This window comes from Grus americana, chromosome Z (assembly GCF_028858705.1).
Source record: "Grus americana isolate bGruAme1 chromosome Z, bGruAme1.mat, whole genome shotgun sequence".
NCBI lineage: Eukaryota > Metazoa > Chordata > Aves > Gruiformes > Gruidae > Grus > Grus americana.
The window spans coordinates 36,420,091-36,446,267 of record NC_072891.1 but is presented as its reverse complement, the minus strand read 5'-3'; the positions used below and the strand labels follow the sequence as shown (position 1 = coordinate 36,446,267).

Below are 26,177 nucleotides of genomic sequence, written 5' to 3'. Positions count from 1 at the left end.
GGTTGTTCTAAACTGGCCCTATCACAAGCCTATTGAAATGGTGGGTATGTGTACATGCAATAAAATCACAAAGAAAACCCAATTAGAACATTAAAATTGTAAATGACTGCTGTAGGAAGTTTATAATAAGAAACAACTATTATTTCTCTGTGATAAGAAAAAATGCAGCAAAAAGATCGCTTTTTCTCCTCCTCCACCTCAAATTAGCACCTCTTAATTTCAATGTTCTATGAATGACTTCTGTTTCCCCCCCTAGTAATCTGACTTTCTTGATCCTTGCTCCTAAAGATCAGTTGTGCAGGACATACAGGTGTTAGCACAGCTGGCTTGCTGATGACAACTCTGTCCATATAGCTGTCTAGTGTGTCATCACTCATATTGTTCAGTGTCATTCTGACCTAGCCAAGCTAAAAATGGTACTCCAGCTCAAGAGGGATTTAAAAACCTTGACAAACTAAAGATAAGACATTGCCGAATGTCATATCCATGTGCTTAACTGTTTTCACTTTCGACATATCTAAATAACTCATTTCTGGCTGCATTTGCCTTCCTTTGTCTTTTGTTTGGTTTTTTGGGGTATTTTGTTTGGTTTTGTCTTTTTTTAAAGGCTGAATACTTTTGTGTAGTTTGCCTTCAGTAAGGAAAAATTCTTGTTTGGAGAATTGTGGAATTACTGAATACATTAACTGTTATTTTCTTCAGACATAGGTTCATTTTCAGCCCAAGGTCACTGAAATCCATTCATAGGGGATTCATAGTGCACATCCTGCAACTACAGCAAAGCTTAGGTGCAGTGGTCAATGTTTGCAAAAAACAACTCTGGATCAAATTAACATCTTATTCAACAGAGCATGTAGTGTGTGTGTAGTAATATCAGAAAGATTGAATTAAACTTATACATAAGCCTAGGATGGTATTCTACTCTGAAAATTAATTTCCAGAATCTTGACTAGTCTTTAAGAAGGAAAAAAAAAAGCCAAGCACACCCAAAACATCAGTTTTATGAGATACATGCCTCCTTACCCAAATGTTGTTATGCAATAATTAATGTTCTTTTAAAATCCACCAAAAATGGCTTTGTGTTGCATCCTCAGGGGAGTGAGAAGGACACACAGCAAGCTCATTATCCTGAACTTCAGGAGAGCAGATTTTGGCCTCTTCACGGATCTACTTCATAGACTCCCATGGGACAAAGCCCTGGAGGGAAGAGGGGCCCAAGCAAGCTGGTTAGTAGTCAAGGATCACCTCCCCCCAAGCTCAGGAGCAATGCATCCCAACAAAGAGGAAGTCAGGCAAAACCACCCAGAGGCCCCCATGGATGAACAAGGAGCTCCTGGGCAAACTCTTAACACAAAAAGGAAGCCTACACAGGGTGGAAGCAAGGTCATGTAGCCTGGGAGGAATACAGAGAAACTGTCCAAGCAGCCAGGGATCAGGTTAGGAAAGCTAAAGCCCTGAGAGAGTTAAATCTGGCCAGGGATATCAAGGGCAACGAGAAAAGATTCTATAGGTACATCATAGTGATAAAAGGAAGACTAAGGAAAATGTGGGCCCTCTCTGGAAGGAAACACGAGACCTAGTTACGCAGGATATGGGGAAGGTTGAGGTACTCAATGACTTCTTTGCCTCAGTCTTCACTGGAAAGTGCTCGAGCCACACTGCCCAGGTCACAGAAGGCAAAGGCAGGGACTGGCAGAAGGCAGAACCACCCACTGTAGGAGAAGATCAGGTTTGAGACCATCTAAGGAACCTGAAGGTGCACAAGCCCATGGGACCTGATGAGATGCATCCGTGGGTCCTGAGGGAACTGGCGGATGAAGTTGCTAAGCCACTCTCCATCATATTGGAGAAGTCGTGGCAGTCCGGCAAAGCTCCCACTGACTGGAAAAAGGGAAGCAGAACCCTCATTTTTAAGAAGGGAAAAAAGGAAGACCCAGGGAACTACAGGCCAGTCAGTCTCACCTCTGCGCCCAGCCAGATCATGGAGCGGATCCTATGCTCAGGCAGATGGAAAATAAGGAGGTGATTGGTGACAGCCAGCATGGCTTCACTAAGGGCAAATCATGCCTGACAAATTTGGTGGCCTTCTATGATGGGGTTACAGTGTTGGTGGATAAGGGAAGAGCAATGGATGTCATCTACCTGGACAAGTGCAAAGCATTTGACGCTGTCCCACATGACATCCTTCTCTCTAAATTGGAGAGACATGGATTTGACAGATGGACCACTCAGTGGATAAGGAACTGGCTGGATGGTTGCACCCGAAGAGTTGCGGTGAATGACTCGATGTCCAAGTGGAGACCAGTGACGAGTGGTGTTCCTCTGCGGCTGCTGTTGGGACCTGCACTGTTTAACATCTTTGTTGGACAGTGGGATTGAGTGCACCCTTAGCAAGTTTGCTGACAATACCAAGCTGAGTGGTGCGGTTGACACACTGGAGGGAAGGGATGCCATCCAGAGGGACCTTGACAGGCTTGAGAGGTGGGCCCGTGCGAACCTCATGAAGGTCCACAAGGCCAAGTGCAAGGTCCTGCACGTGGGTCGGCACAATACCAAGCACGGCTACAGGCTGGGTGGAGAATGGATTGAAAACAGCCCTGAGGAGAAGGAATTGGGAGTGTTGATTGATGAAAAACTCAACATGGGCCAGCAATGCGTGCTTGCAGCCCAGAAAGCCAATTGTGTTCTGGGCTGCGTCAAAAACAGTGTGACCAGCAGGTCATAGTAGGTGATTCTCCCTCTTCACTCCACTCTCATGCGATCCCACCTAGAGTACTGCATTAAGCTCTGGGGCCCCCAACATAAGAAAGACATGGAGCTGTTGGAGCAAGTCCAGAGGAGGGCCACAAAGCTGATCAGAGGGCTGGAGCACCTCTCCTATGAAGACAGGCTGAGAGAGTTGGGCTTGTTCAGCCTGGAGAAGAGAAGGCTCTGGGAAGATCTTATAGCAGCCTTCCAATACCTAAAGGGGGTCTAAAAGAAAGTTGGAGAGGGACTGTTTACAAGGGCATGCAGTGATAGAACAAGGGGTAATGGTCTTAAACTCAAGGAGGGTAGATTTAGATCAGATATTAGGAAGAAAATTTTCAGCATGAGGGTGGTGAGGCACTGGAACAGGTTTCCCAGAGAAGTTGTGGATGCCCCCTCTCTGGAAGTGTTCAAGGCCAGGCTGGATGGGGCTCTGGGCAACCTGGTCTAGTGGAGGGTGTCCCTGCCCATGGCAGGGGGCTTGGAACTAGGTGGTCTTTAATGTCCCTTCCAACCCAAATCATTCTCTGATTCCATGATTCACTCTGTGACTGTTTCTAAACACACAGAAGAACCAGCTCTGGGAGTGACATTATGCCAAGGAAAATTTTCAAGTTGAGATCTCTAAAACAAGAGCTTTTAAATCATTATCGAGATAAGTAAATAATATGATAGATTATAAATCCCAAACTAAATATGGTAGAGTACAGATCCCAGTTAACTTAGAGAAATGAGGCTGATCAGTACACCTAATATTATCAGGTCACATCTATTGAAGTCTGATTGGGGCGGCTAACTTAAGCTTCGTAACTGTTCTGGTTTTTTTTAAGACCTGATCAACTTGTGGTCTTCTTGCTGAAACTAACAATTAATGCCACTTACACTGAGTCTTTTTACTGATGTAGTCATTTGCATGTGGACTTAAACCACATCAGAAATAGCAATAGCAAATAATGCTACGATATTACTAATTCTAAAGTCTTCAATGGTCTTACCCCATCTCCAACTGTCTCTGTCCTGTATTAAAAACATCATTAAACTGGATAAAGAAAGATAATTTTGTCTTTGTATTTTACAAGTATATAACAGGATGCATTGTACAGTGTTCAGACTTTTTCCAGTTGATGGAACTGTGGGGCCCAAATCTCATGCATAGCCATTTTAGGGACATTTTGGAGAAGACAACAGGGGTGGAAGGGGAGCAGCAGTGAGGCAAGGAAACACAATGGTGAAGGATTTCAAGACACAACCCCTGGTGGGTCTGTGAGGAAGCTGTTCTGCCCATAGGCATATGAACCTTTCTATCAGCAGAAATTAAGTGCATTACAGAAGTGGAAGAAGAAGAATTTTGCAGACCAAGTGCCGAAAGAAAAGAACACTGGGTAGGTGCTTTGATCCCTGCACTGTCCCAAAATGTCTGAGTGGGCTCCTAACCAGTATTGGGAAAAAGATCTTTTGAGGGGAGGTTTTTCGTGTTTTTTTTACTGACTCATTATCACAGCTCATCAGCTTCCCAGGGTAGTGGGTAACAGTCTAAGCTTGTGAAGACATGGTATTTTATTGGCCAAATCCTAAGCAACCGAGGCTGAGACAGGCCGAAAACTCTGCCAGCCCATAAAGCTTGTCAAGACTTTAATAGCTAAGAGTACAAGGGGAAACAAAGAATTTGCTGCCCCTGTACAGGCGGACTCACTGGGATGACTTCCCATGGTGGTGTTTTGCACAGGCAAAGTTTAGAGAACAGGGATTTAAGGAGGCTGATGAAAAGGGCAGTTACAGCACTGTACCAGGTGTCATTGCCCAGGCGATGGCGGGGGGCTGCAGGGGAGCCTCTGTGAAGAAAGACCAGGGCTGCCCCATGCCAGACACAGCTAGCTCCAACAGACACACCGCAGTGCACAGCTGAGCCCCTCAACCAAGATGGTGGTCCCTGTGAGAAAACGTATTTAAGAAAGGGCAAAAATCACCACACAGGCAGAGGAGGAGGGAAGAAAAAGAGTGAAAACAGCCTTGCAAACACCAAAGTCAGAAGAGAAGCCGGGGGGGTGGGGAAGTGCTTGAGGCACCAGAGCAGGTTTTTCCCTGCAGCCCATGGAGAGGACCATGCTGGAGCACATGTCCACACTGTAGCCCGTGGAGGACGCCATGCTGGAGCAGGTGGATAGTTCCTGAATGAGCTAAAGTCCATGAAGAGCCCATGCAGGTATTCTTGAAGGACTGCAGCCCATGTGGAGAGCCCACAGTGGAGCAGGGAAACAGCATGAGGAGGAAGGAGCAGCAGAGAGTTGCTATGGACTAACTGCAATCCCCTGCCCCTCATCCTCCCTGCACCTCAGGGTATGGACAGAGTCGTCAAGAGTGAAGTTGAGCCTAAAAGACAGGAGGATGCTTATTTCTTTGTCTTTATTTCTCACTATCCAAATCTATTTTAAGCAATAAATGAAAATAGTTTTCCCCAAGTCAATTCTGTTTCACCTGTGACAGTAACTGTCATGCAATCTCCTTGTCCATATCTCAATGAACAACCTTTCTCATTCTATTCTGTCCCTCTGTCCTGTTGAGGGTGAGTGAGAGAGCGGCTGGGTGGGCGGCTGGCTGCTGGCCAAGGCTAACCCACCACAAGCACTCAAATTGAATAGCAATACAAAGGGAAGGCTGAAGATTTTAGCAGAGATAGTGTAAAATGATTTTTTACACTGATGGGATTACCATAACTAATAAATCATTAAGTACCCGTGTTAAAGAATCTAGTTGTATAAAATGAATAGATTTAATGTCTCCCACTCTGTTTATGCAAACATCATATTAAGAAGTACAGAAGAAATTAATAATGAAATACAGTTTGTCAACAAGTATAACAAGGATATAACAGAACTTCTCAACATACTTTTGACAGGGAAGTGTTTCAAGAAATCATTTATCTTTCATACATTAAAAAAAGACTGCAGATGGGTTTTAAAATAAAACACTTAAATGCTTTTTCTCTGTATCAGAAGACTTTTTAAGAAAACTCTTTATGTTTGAACTTCAAGTAGATGGAATTTCTTCTAAGAACTCTTCCAATAAAAATTATTTGTGTTACCTTTTTGCATCTTACGTTGGGCTTTTTTTTTCTTTAAAGGAATTGGTCAAATCATGGACACAAGTTCTCTGAGTAGCCAATGTTTAAACGTGTTCTACTTTGCTGAGTTTTTCAGTTTAAGGCTATTTAATAGATTCTAAGGAAGAAAAATTTTTAAAATTGCATCTGTTTTCCAAACCTAGATTATAAAAAAAATCAGCTATTAACTTTTGGTGACCTTTAATATTATGAGAACAAAACTGAACCAAACCAAAATCTTCTTGAGGTCCTTTGTTTACTCTTGGTGGTGATGTTTGTGTTGTTTTTTTTTTAATTTGGTAAAACATTCACTTTGCACTTTGATATCTGTCTTCAGTACTTAGATGGTATAAAACCAAGAAAGACCTGTTATTTTCATGGTACAGGAGCTCCTGTGCAAATAATCCAGCTTCAGCACTCAGATGAAGATAGCTAACATGACAAGACCCAGGATAAGACAAAAAAATAACCTTCTGCAAGAACATCTTGCAGGTTATGAAGGATACGGAACTAGCTGCTAAAAATATTTTCTCTATTAGCAGAGCACATGCTCAAATTCTTCAACATCTATGCTTCATAAATATTCATGATGATTTAAAAAGGTGGCTCTGAAATGGTCTTAAGAATCATTTTGGGCACAAGCATGCCCAACACTTGTTGACAAAGCCGAATTTATGATACTAGACCTTCCATCCAGTCACAGTGGGGGCGGGCAGTAAGTGTTGTAAATGATCCCTTGTCTAGAGCTGTATTAGAAGCACGCACAGAGATTGCCTCCCTCAGCTCTGCTGCTTCTTGCTTTGTTTGCTGATTGTTACACCCAGGTACACCCAAAGGCAGATGATCTAGTACCTACATTGCTGCCTTCTGGAATTCTTGTAGTGATAGAGTATAGAAAAGAATGAGGTTGCTTTAATGGATATGACTGTATACTGTCTTATCCTGAGTCTAACTAAGATTACTAAAGATGTCTGTAAAATCCCTCTGAGCTCTATAAGCAAAAATTTAGCATTATGAATTGATAACACAGATCCTGCAAGTGATGCAGTGGAATTCTGTGGATATTTGCTCATGAATATATCAATGTAGAAATACCACAATGTGCAATTTCAAACTCCCATCAACATATCTGCAGCTAATAGTAATACTTGTTCAACTCGAGATGATTCTGAACTTTATCAATTTTCTTTTGATTCCTTTTTTTGAAAACAAAAGCAGTTCCCGGAATTTCTAGAGGGGAAAAGACAGGCTTGTGGTTCCTTTACTAGTATTTCATCTACTTCACAATGTTCTGGTTTTTCATTGTGTGAGAAAACCTTTAAGAACAACAGTGTAAACTTGATAGTTTACACATAAGCCACATTCATTACTGTTAATTAGCTACCATTATGATGTAGGGTTTACTTTTCAGATATTTCCCAAAGATCAATAATTTCCCGCTGTTCTTCTAGGAGAAATGATATGTCAAATTATGAAGGATTTACAATAAATTCTTTTTAGTTCCTTCTGAAAGGAGTATCCTGACATTTCTAATTCTTATCTTTTCCTCATCCTTTAGGTTGACAAACCAGAAAGGATAAATTACTGTGCTACTCAATAATAAGCTATTTGGGGCTAACAACTATGTACATCAAGAACTAAGAAGCAGATGTTGTAACTACAATTCTCAGAGAAAGATGGCAGTTTCTCAATCCATTCACTGCATCAGGAAAATCAGTACTAAGCGTGCAACCTTCCCTATGACCTTCCCCCAAACATTTCAATCCTTGTGCATATACAGTACTGCTTTCTAAATCAAAATGTAAACTTGTAATCCAGAACAAAAAATTCTCAAAGCTAAGTACATTACATATACGTGTTACTGTAAAAACACAGCACTTGATGCATTACATAGATTTCTCAAGTGTAAAAGAAGCCACTATGAAGAAGATAGGGACACAAAGGAAGACATTACCTATCAGCACAGTTTGCTGCAGCTGAAACACGCAGTTTAGGTACTGTCACCTTTTGTGAACATTACAGGAAAGAGAAACTTGAAAAAGGTATCTGAAAATTAAATTAACAGCAGTTTTGGTGGGCACAGAAACTAAAATAAGGAATAGATTCCCATGTTGCTGGGAATTCAAGATGTGATAAGGGAAATGAACACTCCAAGGTAATAAAAACACTTCTTTTGCTCTGTGTTGCTCTGGACTAAAAACAGTTATAAAACAGTCAGCCACTACAGCTACAGTTAAAAACAGCCCTTTCTCCCAAATAATTAATATATACAGCTTTGTTGGACCTTCAAAGAATACCATACCAGGGCTAAATAGTACAAGTCAAAGAGACAACTTAAGATTATTACTCAATTTAAAAAAGGTTTAAAGAAAAATCATTAAAGTTTTTGATTATAGGTTAATACTTACTGTCTTTTTGTTATTTATCATGTATCAAAGATTAAAGTAGCATGCACAAAGCCAAATGTCTTATGGCCACCACATATGTGACCTCACCAGATGACCTCCACCTTACTCAGCAGAGAGAGGTAACTCAGCAGAAATTATAAGTTGTTCGGATGATCAATAGTCTTCACTTGGTAACGAGAAATAGTGCTCAGTGATTGAGGGAAGGAAGGTGAATTTTGTAGTAAGTTTTATATTAAAAAAGAAGTCTGTGTACTACAAAATTGCATTTTATTTCACAAAATATGAATAGTTTTTAGAGATGAAAGAAGTTGAAGGTGGAAACTTAAACTCTAAGGAAAGGAAGTCACTTTACAACAACTGCTACTCTCTTCCTTCCCTGAGAATAAGCAGTTGTAAACCCTTCATGTGTTTGGAAAAAAAAAAAAAAGAGTGAACATTTCAAATTCTTACCTTATGAAGAGTGGCTTCCACAGATTTCATATGACTAATAATCAATTCTTTGTCTCTATTACAAGAAAAAAAAAAGTAGTTAATAGAAATGAAATTCTACTGATGTAGAAATTAATTTTCTGCTACTTTATAACCTGACAAATTTTATTTTTTTCATCAATTATATGAGTCTAACAACTATGTACCTATATGTATGTAAATCTCCCTGTCTTGTCTAAACCTGAACATTCCACTGGTCCTTTTCCAAAGGAAGTCCAGTCAAGGATCCTATCCTTACAAAACAGAATTAATTAATTTCTAGGTTAGTTACTGACAGAAATCAGTCTGTTCCTCATGTATTCTCAGGTGTTCATCATAAAAAGGAAAGTATCTCTAGATGGAATTTTGGACCCAGGTTAACAGGTGGTCCCCAGGTTCTTATTTTTCTGAACACAAAGCCTTCTGACTACAGTTTATCTATCTGAGATAACATCTTAAAATAAAAGTCTAGTAGTATTTGTTGATAGCACCTAGGTAAAAAGTTTAAAAAATTAATATATTGCACCCCTACCAGAATCGCATCATAGAATTACTATTCAGGATTATTATCCAGAAACGTAATTCAGGCATGAGGAACATACTTTACAACATCTTTTACACAACAGCTGGGGTGAAGATTTGATAGAAAGTTTCTATCTAGCAGAGAAATGACCAAAAGGATACTAAATTTCTGTCAAGTTCACCACTATCAGACACTTTTATTAATACTACTTCCTATTCCGCAGGAAAGTGGAACAGAATTGCTGATCACCACTGCAAGGAAGTCAAGATAGCCATTCTCAGAATGAGCCAACCATCTTGCTATTCTTTAAACCTGTACAAAAGATTAGGAAAGAAACTGGAAGACACCCATGCATTGCTTACAATCACTCAAGTTATGGAAGAGGTATTAAAATAAGATTTTCTGGACAAAACTAAAGTCTATTTCACCCCTTTGCTTATATGTTCCAAATGAAAAAAAAAGACATTTCTTTTGAAGAGTTGGTAAAACAAGAAACAGTATAGGTTTTTCCTTTGTCAATATGCAACTGCTATATACAGAAATAAAACCAATTTTAAACCCACTTCACGTTAAAATAATCTTTTCTGAATATAAAAAGGGCCACAGGGAATGATCTTTACTAGAGTGTGTAAAATAGGTTGGAGCAGGGTGAAAAGGGGCAAGCTTTCCAGAACAAATCCTTCTTCAGGTCACATCTGCTTTAATACACTCATACTAAATAACATTTGTCATTTTAATTAGCTTGTTAAACATTTCACTGATAACTGTATTAATTACATTATTTCACTTGTGCATAAAACCCTTAAAGCTTCTAAGCTATTGTTCTTCAGAAGTCAAATGTATCCCTGGTATAATGAGAAATTTTAATTTTAAATTAAACTTTTTTAAAATCTTAGCCATGGACCAACAATATTCAAAGTAGATACTACAATAAGAGTAACAGATAACAGAGTCTGCAAAGATTTATCTTCTTATCTGACTATATGACTGTAAAAGGTTAGTAATAATCTCATTCAAGTCAATGGAACACCTTTTGACTACCAATCTTTTCAAGATTAGTCCCTGAACATTTCCTTCCACTCTCCAGGTTATGGTACAAAAAGGCACGGGGTTTATGTCTAAATCCAAAACTCTCTGAAATCAGCTGAAAGATCTATCCTGTTCCACAGATAAGACTAAGTCCAAAATGGTTTTCAGCCCCTTTGGCAGCTAAGTCCTGTAACCTAGCCAACATTTCTGTATTTATTATAAATAAATTTTATCTCTATAAAAAGATGATGTGGAAATAGAGAAAACAAGCAATCATTTCTTAAATAAACAAACCATTAGGGATCTGCCGAAGAGATGTTGTCAAATCAGTAAGATAACTGGCAAACAAAAATGCCCATGCTATTTCAGGACCCAGACTTTGGAGCATTATTATGGGATAACTACAGAAAACATACCATCTAGTATCTTGAACTAACAGTTTTCTTTTTAGAAGACTATCACTGAATTTCAAAGAGAGACAGATGTACTTTTGTTTTCTAGCATTACATTAGCCAGGGCTAAAACCCTGTGCATGAAAGTAAGAATTGATCTTTTGTCCGTTTTAAGTGATCTCCCCAAGGTCTCAGCGCTCACTTCGCTGCCATGCAGAGGGCACTCTCTGCATCATGGATGCTCTCTCTCAGTCGACGCTTGTCCTGCTCCAGCTGGGTAAGAAGTCTATTGAGCTGACGCAGAGATTGATCTTTTCTTTTCAGCTCCATCTTTGCCTCGGAGAGTCTCTGCAAGCAGACAGAAAGCAGAGTTACTTGTCAGCCCAAATAATTAACTTCAATTTATGCCATAGGCTATTAAATAAAGCGGAAAACAAACTGACTGTGAAGTACATTTGGACCATTACATACTAAGGTTTTACGAATTCTCTAGCAAAAACATTACTAACTCAGAACCCTCCAGTTTTTAGTAAATTGCCTATGTACAAATATGTTTTATAAAATAGTGATTTGTTGATCCAATAGGCACACATACTATGCTACAGGTGTATTTACAAATACCGGATCTAAACAGCATGGAAATAATCAAGGGTACAGCACTAAAAAGAACAGAATAGTCTCAAAACTTAATTTACAATTAACATTAAAGAAAAGAATTCACAAAGAAAGAAAGCAAATAAAGTAGCATTTATTTAAATATTCTGCACTATTCAGAAATTTCAGGATTAAAAAAATAAGAATCAAATATGCTCTGCTAGTGCATTAAGTACAGTTTTGCTGCAATTGCTGCTAAGAATAAATATTTTAAGGTGCTTTCACTATTTTAACATTAGTTTTCCAATATGCAAAACAGCATGTGTATTTTTTTAATGTTTCTCTCCATCTTAGAATTAACACAACATACTTTAAATCAATTCAGATTAATCCGATAGAATGACAAATAGCACACAGAACTAATTAATACACAACCTGGCTAGTTGCCACTCCTTTCTGCTGCGATAAATCAATACTTTCATAGACTGGAGTATTAATAATATGATTTCATAGTTTTCTAAATGTTTTATTTTACTTACAGGTGTTAATTGCCTTTTTAGAAAGAAATTATAATAGGTGGCTATAAACATCCTTTTACAAAATGTAAATTCCCTGACAGACTCTAAACCAATAGAGAAGGATAGAGAAAGCTGCACAGTTGCAAGACTGAGCTCCTGTATTTTGATTTCAAAATTTATGGATATGTTTTCTGCTTAAGTTCTAAGAATGCTCTGCATAATTTGTACTCAGGAGTACTTGACTTGGACTGTGGATCATGGAGAATATGTATTATGCTGTGGACATGATTAACAACAGTATATACAACAGACTGATAAAAATTTGGGGGGCACTGAAAACTCAACAAATCTGAAAAATCTTCAGACCTAGCCAAGGGTCAAAGGCACTTCAAAAAACACTATGCAAGAGAAAATTTCTGTAAAATAACAAAGTACAGCATAAAAATGTTAATCCTGTAAAATAGACTAAAATCTGTGGATTAGTGTAAGTTTTCTTCAAATATTTTTTCAAGACAAAAAAGCAACCAGTTATTTCAACAGTGTATTTGGAAGGTACAGCACCACTACCTGAACTCTCAGTTCAGCAATTTACAAAATCCAGGCTGAGATTAATCACTGCTGTAAGAAAAAAAACAATTAAGAGTTTATTTAAGAAACTCTAAACCCCAGAAATGTTAATATTAGTCTTGCTCAAATTACTGCAGGTTGAATAACTCTATTCTGCCTCTTATGTCATTATTTTCAATGAAGAATGTTATTTTTCACCTAAGAACACATAAACACACAGTTCTCATTCTTCCACTGCATTATTAGCATAAAGATATCAAAAAACCAGAAGTGTTGCTTTCAAAAATTCTACTCTAATGCTACCAGCAGCTATCAAAGCCCTGTCTGAACAGCTGAATTTGTGAATTGTCAGATTTTCAGAAAAGTTATTTCCAAGAAAACAGATATGGATTAGCAAGAATAAAAGGAGTCATCTTTAAAAAGAACTTTATCTTCTTCCATTTACTGTGTTCACTGTTTGTTTGTTTTAGGCTAAGTCAGCAATCAAAAAACAGCTCTGAAAACCAAGTCAAGTCCCGTCCCCCCCAGCTCATATTCCCATCTTTTGACAAACAAAATTTATTGAACAGAGAACAATGTCTCTGGTGTCAATGCTTTGTCCACCTGACCTTCCCATCTGACTGAAAAATCTTTTTTTAAGATGCAGTCACAGGACTGAGCTCTGGCTGATAAAGAATAGATAATTCTGCTAATATTTTGATGCAAGCGACTTCTGATTTAGAGGCTGCTGGAACAGAGTCTGGCTCCAAGATTCTAGTGGTCTAAGTAAGTGAAGATAGGATAATAGGAACATTAAGTATATTTACTTTTTATTAGACAGCTATCCTTCTACAGGGGCTGAAGAGTTGTCTGCTCCCACATAAAGCTTTCAACACTGACTACAAAAGGTGAAGAGACCCACTAGGTGTCAAAATCTTCTGGGAGCTGCTAACTAATCTTGCTTACCAATTGCAAGTGCAGGCCTTTTAATGAGGCAATAACAGGGATGAAAGCATGAAGCCTAACTCTTTGAGAAGCACGGCCAGCAATCCACACTAGCTAGTGATAAAGCAAAATAGAAATTATTAAATCAAATATCTCACTGAACAGATGCTTTATTATATTCAAAACTCACCACTATTTACAGAAATCTCCAAAGGATTCAGACTTTACCTATCAATAATATTGCAATATCTAAGCAAAATGTAAACTGATTTTAGCTCTCTCAAAGCAGTTTCAGCATTCACTTGAAACTTCTTGCTACTGTGGGTTGAAGTCAAGCCTTGGAAATTGCTCACATACAGTGTGGAGTATTCTAAAGTAATGGCTGCTATGCCTCTCTTTTTTTCCTTCTTCAGATTGATCTAATTAAAACCCTTGATAAACTTTATAGACTCTAATATTTCCAGCTGAGTGACTGAAACCAAGAGGGTGTGCCTCAAGGCAGCAAGGCAACAATGATAAGCAGCAGGTTAGCCACTAATTTCTCAGCCAGGGTAGATTGTGAAAGTGTGATGTTCTGATATCCAAGAAAGTGTTCAGGAGAGAATAGGATAAATCAAGTTTAATAACTCTGCTCCTAATTGTTCCCTCAATGCTCCACTCTAATTACTTGGAGAACTCTCCTGACTGTCACCTGATATTAAGTTGTTGGAGGCTGAGTGTGGAGCAGTGAGATAATCAATAAACATTTAGTGGGGAGAAGAATGAAGATCCCGTTAAGCAGTGGGAACCTGCAGCACCCAAAGCCCTTCTGCTCATGAGAAAACCTATGGGAGAGCCATAGTGATTGCAAAGCAATAATCCAAAGCACTGTTTTTAGGCCTAGAGGCCTTTAGGCAACAGTACATTTGAGAAAAAAAGGTTAACGCGGTCACCCTAATTACAGCCCATTTTCACATTCTTCATATATAAGCGAAGACAAGCCAATTAGGTAGAAAGGAAGATAAGGGAAGTTTTATTTGTATACTAATTAAACCCCTGATGAAATTAAAGGAAAAACATACAGCTCTGTAATTGTGTCTGAGAAAGGTCACTTCAGGTTCAGTTATCAGAAAAGCACAGCCTTGAGATATTTCACTTAATCCACAATATAGCCCTTATTTTGCCCCCCTAGGTCTTAGTATTTACAAAAATAAGAAAATTTCAAAACCTGATAATGCATTTATCTTGAAATGTTTTCTGTGGACAATTACAATTGTAGAAAGTTGAGGCTAAATATGATAAGAAGAATGAAGGTTTTAAAACCTACTATGTCTGCACATAGTTCTGTGAAGATGCTGAGCTTTCATTTTCAAGCACAAGTGATTCTGAACCAACTCAGAAGCCAAACTCCAATTTATTGACATTCAGTAAAATCCCAGTTATCTGTTTAGTTCAGATGTTTAGACATTCAGGTGCTAATTCAGACATCACTGCACTCCTTCCTCTACAGTCCACCAAGATCTCATAGATCAGTTGAGTTTTCATCAGAATTCTTAGAAGTTACCTTTAGAGACATTTTAGATTTAGGCTTCCCCCGCCCATAAACTGAGCAAAAAAAGACATTTGTTGGAGACAACAGCAACTACCTGATAGCACTAAAAAAATCTCATTGGACGTCTCTTGGCTGGGTCGTTCCACAAATAATTTTAGCAAGCTTACGCTTCGCAGTTAGGAATCTCTCTCTTCAAAACCAGTTACAAAAATAAATCAAAGTTTAAGACTGTCATTCTTTATACAAAAAGAAGCACTCTATTCAAAAGATAACAGATGGACAATCATTCTAGACGAATTATGACAGTCATACAGTTTAAATTAATGCAAAGCATGTGTGACACATTTATACTGAGAGCATATTTTCCAAGATCAACTAAAGCTAGATCAAACTGCTTACTAAATTAGATTTAAACTACACAGACAGAACACAGCACTACACGATATGCAAATATACTGCAGTATGTTCATTATGAACTCATTGTGAAATTAAAGATTTTGTCTTCAGGATGAAGTTTTATATGTATAGTTTCCATTTAGATGCAAAATATTAATTTTTAACATCCTGAAAACTGTCCTACACACAAAAATAATAAAATTCCACAATGAAAAAAAAGAATACAAAGTTTAGCCGGCATCCATTTGTCCACCAGTTGAGACACACCTCCCATTATCCCTCTTGGCAAATATAATCTTCAGGATGGTCTCTGAATGCCCCTCAAAATACATCCTATAGATAACCTAGAGAGGACCTTCAAAAGGTCCAAATCCAAAAGGTACAAGAAGTTACATTAATATTTAATGTCAACTGTATTTTTAGTGTGCATGACTGCAGTGCAAACCAAATTACATTTGCTCAAACTCTACAGCTGAATTTCCACAGGATGTTTTTCTGAAAAGAATTCTTACTTACCCAGAACAACTCGAAACTTCTATCAAAATAGGAGATTAAAAATCTCAGAGAAAAAAGTTCTGTGGCAAAAAAAAAATTCATAACTGAGACTTCTTATAGATACATGGAAAACAAAAAAAAAAAGAATGTCTGAGACATACATTTAGACATACATTACATATGCCAACAAATAAGGTGGATTTACACTTCTTGACTGGAAGCCTAACTGCAATATCAGCATACTATATCTGGATTCACTGTGTGTCATAGTGGCTGCAGTAGTGTCTTTAACAGTTTGAAATGAACTCCAAGTGGCTGTTCTGCTCTTCCAAAGCAGAGCTAACCTGAGGCTGACCACCCATGATATCCCTTCAATAACAAATGCTTTCATACGCCCTTTAAACTTCTCTAGGAAAAGAACTATGAGTACTCAAAAGGACATTCGAATGAGATGCATCTACTTTGCAGGAAACCAGTGAATTTTTTAACTTCTTTGCTACTGGACCCTCTTCCTGACAACAGTAATCTTCTCATATGCTGGCATTCTGAGAAAGGACATACCTGATGACTCCTCTCTGAAGTATGTGATGCATCATGGAAGCAGCTAAACACAGCTTACAGATCACAGTGTATCTAACAAGGTGCAAAATGGCTCTTACACGTCTTTGAAAGTGCCCCGTGTAATGAGGTCACAGAGAACCAGTGGGTCTACTAAGCAAAACAGTAATTCCAACCAGCACAACGATTTTAAAAAATAACCAACAAAATACTAGTGAATAAAGGGATACTTGCAGACATATTTTCACATGTCTTACACAATGTCAAATACAATTGCTTGTGATTGTTTTATATAAGAAACCCTCACAATACTGGAGCACAAACTATGCTAATACAGAAAGCTTTAGCCAAATCAGGATCATAAAAAAGTCAAGCAATCACCTAGACAGCAAGTTGAACAATGATACAGGTAGCTTAAAAAGCAGCTGTGATATACAGTTACTCTACAAGATCTACAACCTAAGTATTAAGAAATATTTCAATAAAAATTTGAGAGTCACACAATGGAGTAGAGGGGAAATGCATATATTTTCATCTTGCAAGAGATTCTTACAAAAGTAATTTGAAACTGTAGGCATTCATTTTGTGAAAGTGAATGGCATTACCTATGTCTGTCTAGACAACAGTCCATTTATTGACTGAAGCATAGCTCTCAGATATCCAAGCAAGTTTAGGTACCACAAGCATTTTACCTGCAGTGGTTCAGGCAGGATTACAATGACTCAAAGATTTAAAGCTAGGTTTAATATCTCTGTGCTACAATGTAGACTTATTTCTCAAAAGAAAATCTATTCTGATCAACAAAAAAGGAATGCATTTTTTAATTGCATTAGCTCAAAATGTTTAGCAAAGGATGACTAAAAATGTTTTATGAAGTCACTGAGCTGTGTATGCATTTAAGTTATTGTGAATTAAAAGAGCAGTAGCTATTTCTGAATAATTCCACATAATAACACTTCTTCTAGAAGAGACATCCTATGTTCACATATCACTCAGCTTCAAAGTAAAACTAAACAAAAATTTGGAAGTTTTTACATGAAGCAATTACAAAATATAAACTGCCCACACACAGGCTAGATCATCATGGACTGTTAGTATTAGCAAACAAAAGCACTGGTGTTCAAATGTGTTAGCTAGGTACACTGCTGCATTTGAAGAGAAACAGAAGTTGAAAAAGTTGAGGGACACCCTTTTGAATACCAAGATGCACTCGGCCTTCCAGACATACACTAATCCAATCAGAGATAATAATTAAGACCTACTTTTAAACAATGTTTTGGAAAATGTTTAAGTGCATAATAAAATTTATGCACATAATAATCTACAAATTTTTATCATCTTCTGAGCTAAGTGAATTATGTTAGCATTACTGGAAAGCTGCAGAGAAGGATTATATCACCTTAATAGAAGAAAGACAATTTCAGAAAAACTCAGGCTTTATCACTGTGATTTTTAAGTGTATTAAAAAACCTTTGATGTTAAGTGAGAATAAATTGTTGGAATCACATGTGTGGTGGCATGAGTACATGATAATTCACTCCTCATTCACCTCTGACATGCTACCTCACGACTGATGTTTCTTTTTTCTCCCTAGAAAAGTAAATTCCTCTCCCACTACAATACCTAACCCTATGCAGACTAGATAAGATCCAGCCCTGAACGAGCAGCAGCATTTCTGTGCTTTGGCAGCGTCATGCCTTTAAATCAGTTACTTAATCTCCATAGAAAAGAAACAATGCTATTTTTTTCACTGTTACACATTTTACCATAACAGACCCCCAGCCTTTTAGTTGTTACAGTTCCAAGTTTTCAAAAAGATGGTTTATACCTGGTACTGCAAAGGAGGACTTTTCATAACTTTCTTGTGTATGTATATGTATTGAGGCACCTAACTTTACAGTAAACTCTGATGCTGCTCTCTAACACTGCTCTCTGCTATACACAAGCATGTGCAATACTGTTGCTTACTTTTGCTATACATTTAATTGTGCACATTAGCACACAGTATACAAGATAAAGATACAAACAGCATTTAGACTTTAGCTTTACTATGAGTGAGAATCTGGACATAGACTAAAAAGTCATGAGGGACAGGTTAAATCACACAGCATCCTGCTTCAGAACGAAATTTAAGAAACAAGTATTATGGTACACTGACTATATGTCTTCACTTTAGACACTGGTTCAAAAAATGAGAATCCTAAGAGTCTTTATAAGAGTTTCGAGAAATTTTCTAAACAGAAGGTTGAGTTCTGAGTAAGAAAATATACTATCTGTGACCTTAATATACTGGTAGTCCCAGATAAGTTGTTTTAGAGCTGCAGGCCATTCTACAGCAGTTCCATGGAAGAGGCTGCTGCACAATTCCACCAGACACTAGCGCACTAGTGTGAACCATCACATTAAGCTGTTATGGACAGTGACAAGTATGTCAATTTATGCCACCTAAAGTTTTGATCTTGCTTCAGCAAGAGTTTTTCATTTTCTTTAATTAATGAATTGGATAAACCTTATTTTAACATGGCACTAATGTGGGCTTCAGCAGATGTATCACTTCATGCAGTTTACATTAAAACACTGCATTCTCCTTCAGAAGAGTACTGACCGAACCATACATTTGTATGCAGGTATATGTGTATCCACAGACAGCCCCAAATACTGTTTAGTGTATGCATAGTTTATTTTAATATTATGCCAGCCACATCCCGCTGCATGAAGTATCTGCAGCAGGAAACACGCATACATGATTCTCTTTATCCCTTTTACTCTTTAAACCTCAATAAAATAAGAATGAATTGATAAATATATAATTTCATACTAAAAGATCTATTCTTTTATACAGGTCACCCATATTCCCCCCTTCATTAAAAACTGGAGAGTAGTCTTCTTAGCAGAAAGAACAGATATGGTAAAACAAAATTTATCTAATATAAAAGGCAACTTCTAAATCTTTCTGTTGAAAAAGTTCAAAAAAATATCACATCCCAATATTCAGCAAGGAGATCAAAGTGCTATAAAGGCATATTGATTGGGTGTTTCCTTTCCCTCTGGATATACTTTGTGTCATATCAAGTGCCGACTGAGAGCACAAACGTTAAACAAGGAATACATTTATCTGAGCATGGCACACACAGATCCTGAAGCAGACACGGTAAACACTGACAGCAATAAATCACTGCAACTGTTGAATTGAATTATTATTCATATTTTTCACTTTTGGTATGTTTCCTAGTTATAACATAAAAAGGCACCATGATGGTACAAAACTTGGAAAATCACCTGCTTCACACACCTATAGAAGCAACAGTAATACATATGCTTTATTATCAAACACATTGGGTGATACCACACAACCAATTATTTTAGTAAATTATCATTAACTTTGGTGGTTTTTTAAGAACACTTATTTCTTCATTCTTATACCTGAGAAATTTTCTTGTATGACAGCAAAGTACTATTTATAAATAAAATCTTGGGACTGTTACTTTGAATTGTGAATCTTAAATTCATAATTTTTAAATCACTTAATTACTTATTGTACAGTCCACAGACAGAAGAAAAAAAAAAACAAACAATGATTAAGCTGGGTTTACATTAGCTAGAAAGCTTTTTAAAAAAAATTAAAAGTCATTTGAACTGAGACAGTAAAAAGAGTCAGGTAGCAACAAAAATTTCAGTGGCTTTTTCATAAATACTTATTGTAAAAGTCAACACAAGAATTTAGACAACATAAAAAATAATTTCTGTTTTGAATTTGTTATCCTGCTACAATCTCAAAGAGCTTCCATGCTTTTCATGATTAAAAGAAGATAGCATAGCTATTGATTTTGGAAGCTGAAAGTGGTATAAATTTTGAAAAAACTTGCCCTTGAAAATCAACAAAGACCTAATGAAAATAAAGTGCTGAATTAAATTAAAAAACCAAATTATATGAAAGATAGGCATCACTGCTGTCATTGCATGTAGCCAAGAAGGACTGAAGTGCAAACGAATGCATCTCTTGCTTCAGCCTTATGCCAGTTAGATGCATACTTAATTACATTCCAATAGCTTAATTATATTCCAATAGGTATTTGAGAGTTGAGTTACTTATGGTTTCACAAGAAGATACAAAGATCTTTCCAGAGTTAGCTTCACACAAATACAAAGGGAGATCATGGGAAAACCTGACTAAGGTGAAAAAATGATGGCGCCCTAGAGATATCCTAGATAAACAGTAGCAAGAAGCAAATCTATGTATAAAGGACTTGTATATCAAGAACCTGTATAACAGAAAGTCTTACACATTGATATCTAAACTACTAGGAAAAATAGAGTTTAGAACATTCATTTAAAAACATCACATGCTGTTTTAAAGATCTATTGATCCCCTCTGCACATCTCAAGGTAACAAAGTTACTTTGTAGTTGACCCAATAATATAACAAAAATCTCCCAGGCACTGGATTTACCAAGAAGCCTTTCTGTGTTTTTGAGTGAAAACTGAAACATAGTTGAAGGTCTTGAAATAACAGGGATAAACAGTATCTAAGTGCAGATGCTTAATAACCACACACTGTAATTACACAATAATCCCATTTTTCTTCCAAACTACATGTCAATAAATCTTTCTCACTGCACTATAAATTCCAAGGTCATGGACAGAGGTGTTTATTAGTATAATTACAATGCAGCAATAAAACCATTAAGCTTTTATATCCTGATATCGTTCCATTTATTCTTCCCTCCCCCCAAGGGAGGCAAACAGTTCCTACAAATGGAATACTCAGAAAATATCGGAAGCTACTTTTAAAAGACTATAAAAACTTTCTGGTTCATGCAATTACTTTGTTAAAGTTTTCCTTTATTTAATCTTCAGCATAATGTGTGAATTATTTTTTTTAATAGCACAGTGCAGCAAGCAGACTCAAGATAAAAAGTATTTTCTGAAATGAACTATGTTACTACACTGTAAATATATAACTAAACCAGCCTAGATTTCACTCTGTGCCAGTCATTAATATGTTAGACCAAAAAAACCCACTTGCGGTCCAAATTCTGGACTCTTGTTTCCATATTAGTTTCATTATTTCTGGGCACAATTCTACGTGCCTTGGTTACTTGTCTTCCTCTGCAAACCACCAGAAGGGCACTTAGGTAGATGATTAGTAAAATGACTGTTGAAATCAGACTAGCATGATCAAACTTTTTCTAAAATTTTCTATAGAAGGGAAAACCTGTTCTTACTTGGAAATTAACTCCTGGTCATAATTCGGTTTCAAAGATTAACTGATGTTATGTAATAATGACTTATTGCAGTATTTTCTTTCAGAACACCCAAATTGTTAAAATGGTGAGAGCATCTTCCTCAGTTATCTTAAACTCTTAAATTACAATGAACTATTACCGACATTCAACTTGCAAAACTGGACAAAAGAGGAACTGCAGAGGAATGAAACAGTAACAATGCCATGTCCTTTCAAAATAAGGGCTTCTAATGAAATGATGTTTGTGAGACTCATACTGCAAAATTTTTAATTGTTATATTGAACTTCATCTTAATGCAAATACATAACTAGTTCATAACCACAAATTCTAACTTTATTCTTCCTCCTATTCTGCTTGTTACTTAGGTATTTTCCAGAAAGCCTGACTCAGAAAAGTTAAGGCAGACCTTCAACGACGTGATTGCTAGTTGCTTGGTTGCTTCATTGATGACTGTGGAGCAAATACAATACTTTTCTAAAGGCCATGTACTGACCTCGGTCCCTCCGGACTACTCATGCTGATACTGATGAATGTTCTAGGCACAAAACAAAGGAAATACGCAGTCCTAACAACCTGGCTAGAAATAAGTTAGTTCAGTGAGGAAACACAGAGATCAATATTCCTAATGAGGTGATCTCTAAACTGGAAAAAGAACAGGGCAACCCCTGGACCCTGAATCTTAGATGCTAACCAGAGAAGCGAAGCAAGGAGAGCTATGCACCTCAACATAAAGAGCTGCTTTCAAAGTGCTAAACAGAATAGAGCACAATTATTTATCTCCAAGAGAAGATTTCATGCACAAGTTTATGATTTTTAAAAAAATAATAAAGCAGACAGTAAGACAATAAAACAAACAAACTTCATGGACAAACCACAGAAGAGAGAAATTTAAGGTGAAGTTTAAGTTTAGGTATCTGAAGTGCAGATTGAGTAACAGAATGCAGACTACATCACTGTTGCCTTCTCTTCCCTTCAGTGAAGAGAAGCTCTCAGGTCCAGTTCACAACAGGATGCCCTCTATGTGTCTCTCCTATTATGTAAAGATAGCAGCTGCTAGAAGGAAGCCTGGGAAGTCTATCCCTTCCCATATACCTAAATTCCATATACAATGCATTGCAATCTTTAAACAAGAAAGCACAAAGGACCAGCTCCAGGGCAAGTCTTTAGTTGACCTAACTCCTTGAAGACTATCTATCTAAGAAGTTATCAGTAGCGGAAGTTATGTAACACAGACGAACAACGAGCAGACTTATTTTACAAATAATGTTAACACAAACTGAAATACATGACAAAACTGTTTAACCTGTAATTTATTGTAATAAGAAAACATATGACCTCTTTTGACTAAGAATAGGGCAGATGGCAATGCTAATTCATTCTTACCTACTCTATAAATTATTTAGGTGTTCAGAACATAGAGAGTATGGAAACTTTAAAAAATCCATTTAATTAATGAATTATGTATTTTAGTTTCTAACCTATTCAGAGGGGAGCCTGCTTCTCTTTAACATGCTAAACTTGATTAATACAAGTTCTCCATTAAGTTAGATGCTAATGGTAATCAGCTACACTGCTGTCTTTAAAGAACAGCCTTTAATTTAACTGGGCAATGCCTGGAAATGCCATTTCCTGACGAAGTGACAAACAAGTTTTAGGGAATCAACACTATCCCCTCAGTGCACCCAAATCCTAACAGTCTTTCCAACTTACAAGGACAAGAGAGTTTAGAAAAAAATAAATCCAAACACTATTTCTGTTCTTATAGTGACTGTAATCTTTGCTGTTCTATTTGAAAAGCAGGAAAATCACTTGGTCTTCCTCATATAGGTGAGGCCTTTTAACCTTTCTGTAAGTTAGAATACTGCACCATTTGCAGAAATAGCCAACTATAGAACTGACGTGCAAAGTGTGTGCAATGGTATTAATAAAAGTAATTGTATAAATAACTGAAAATATTTTTCTGGGAAAATATGTAGCTATAAATGTATAAAAAGGAAAAGCAACAAAAAGCAGCAAATTGTGTACCATCTTTATCTGAAATCCACACCAAGAACAAAGAGTCTGCTCAGGGAAAACATCCACTTCTAACAAATGTAGAAATCCCAATTTCCATCAGAATCTAATTAATTCTGATATATCTGTTTAGCAAAGGATACTACACTTCCTGAACACAGAATATACATATAAAGATTTAAATGAAGTCACTCCAAACCTTCCCATCAGAAAATGTTTTAAGTGTTATGAAAGCACTGGGATGAGGTTCTTTTCTCACTTATGCTGTCATAAATCAACGGCAGCTTCACTAAACTCAGCAGAGTAAATAAACCGAAAATTTAGAGTATCTTCTTCTAAAACATGTATTGAAGACTATTTTGAGGCAGATCAGTAGCAAGTTAACATGATTTAACATATATTGCACTTGAAACACACAGAGAAGTTATTCATTAACAATTTGTATAACACGCTCCATAAATTTAACCGTAAAAAGATATTGTTTTTATTACAAGTACTAAGATACCTAAAAGTAAGTAAATATACAACCAGTGCCTGTCAATAGGAAGAAAAAATATTTTACTGGAATTAAAACATGCTTGTATAAGGAGTAAAAATTATGTCTGCTATAGATGTCTGTTTAGCATTTGTGTACAAGTTTCTCTTCAAAGACAGGGGAATGAGAGCTACTGGTTTACCTCATCGAATAAAAAAAGTGGTGTAAAAGAGTTGCTTAGTTCCAGCTGACCTTGAATGTAATTGGCTACCTTGGATGTCTCTATGGTATATGCCATTAAGAAGATAAAAATATACAGGATTAAAATCTGAACCGATAAAGCCAAGAAATTAAGTATTACTCCTTTAATAAGCCTACTTTATGAAAGTACGTGAATACCCAAATATGCCCTTACTGATTGCCTTTCACGTGTGAATAAATTTAAAAGTTATCAAAAGTAAACGTATCTAATATTTTATTTTTCCCCTTTTTATCTGTTTAAAAACTATGAATAAAGGATTCAAAGCAAGTGTTTTTTTACCCCATGACACACTACTCCATCCAAAATCACTTGTGTGCCACTACACTCTCCAACTTTTTATGTATACTTAGTCCAGACTGACAGATTCTTTTGTATCTTAAGATGAAGATTGAGGCTTATTATTTCTGTTACATTTTTTCAGTGCACAGTTCTTTTTTTCCCTATTTCTGTACTATTTAAGAGTTTAAAAGTTTATGCAACTGTAAGAACACTGTTTTACAAGGTCAGAGTTGATTATTACAGAGATGAGACTGCTCCACTGTACTGCAAAACAAGAGCTACCAAAAAAAAAAAAAATCAAGTCACAAAACGCAATTAGCCAAGACAAAAAGGTCTGTCAGTAAAAATGCCAGGGCAAAGGCAGAGACCACTTCTGTCTGTCATGAATAAAGCCATGAATAAAGTAGGATTGTGGTAAACTGTGGGAGGAGGAAAAAGCTTATGAAACACGTATACTTAAAGACCCAAACATGTAGAGGTCAAAATAAAGTCCTTTTACTCCATGGTATCAAAGTAGTTTGTGTTAGACTGCTACTTGAATTTAGAAAGTACTCATTCAGCACAGGTTTGGACCTGTAAAACACAATGACAGAAATTGAAGGCAATATGATGATTTAGGAAGTACACATTATAAAATCATACACGCATGATAAAATATTAAGAAATACCAGATCATGAACGTGTGCTGCCATGCTACCACAACTGATCTTGTTTCCTTACTTGATATAGTCACAGATACAAGCCGTTACAACCACAATGCCATTTTGTGCTAACTATTGTAGTAAACATTATGAAGGAATTAGGAAACGTCAACCAACCTTCTGGTATTTAAACAGAAGTTTAGGGACAGTACACAGCAACAAGTCTACAACTTAAATTTGGTTCAAAACTCCTCCATGGAAAGGATTGAGAATTATGGAGTAATACATTTAGAAAATCAAATCAGTGTAACTGTAAGTGGTAAGTTTTAGCTCTAAGGCTTATTTTTGTCTTAGCCTCCATCCTATCACAACAGGTATATTATTATGTTGTATTGTATCCTTACAGCTTTCAGCTATAATCCAGCATTTTACACTAAGTCAAGTCATTCCAGTAGCAAACAACTGCTAGGGGGTTGCAGAATAAGGATACATTTTAGTATCACTGCTGTCAAAAAAAATTGTATCTAGCCTTTAATTAATAAAAGTATAATTCATGAAATTTAATTCAGTATCCAACAATCCATGTAATAAATCTGTTTAAAACTCCATCCTTTATTTTAAATGCCTACAATTGACTTTTTGTTTCATTTCCTTGGAACAAATGTAAAGGTATGTTTTACATATAAAGTAAAACATGGTGAAATACCATGCATTAACATATAAAGAGTAGACCCTAATGAAGATTTCAAATAGTATCTGTCTTCTATTCCTTCTCTTCTTTATGCTCATAATACCCATTTAAAAATCTTGATTCAGGTATTTCCCAAAGAAATCAAACACAAGTCTAATGGTTTATATAGACTGCAGTTATATCTGAAACAAAAAAGCTATAGTATTAACCAGCAACCTGACTTAAACATTAGACAAGTTTATTCTTACATTGAAATGGAATGCCCAAAGTTAGGGGACTGGGAGGGAGAAAAAACCTAAAAAAACAACAGGTAAATTAG

The 26,177-nt window shown here is 36.8% G+C and overlaps 1 protein-coding gene across 5 annotated transcripts in view; it reads right to left on the bottom strand.

Annotated features, from left to right (window-relative positions):
* CCDC171 (coiled-coil domain containing 171) overlaps positions 1 to 26,177 on the bottom strand; it is a 153,850-nt gene that overhangs the window by 48,142 nt on the left and 79,531 nt on the right. For 4 of the 5 annotated variants that reach the window (XM_054809711.1, XM_054809710.1, XM_054809712.1 and 1 more), the window contains 2 exons: positions 10,871 to 11,016; positions 8,707 to 8,761 (listed from right to left, as the gene is read on the bottom strand). In XM_054809711.1, the coding sequence (XP_054665686.1) occupies positions 8,707 to 8,761; positions 10,871 to 11,016 (201 nt within the window). Of the gene's footprint in view, positions 1 to 8,706; positions 8,762 to 10,870; positions 11,017 to 12,359; positions 12,399 to 26,177 lie in introns of those variants that run through there. The other variant, XM_054809715.1, reaches the window with a different exon arrangement.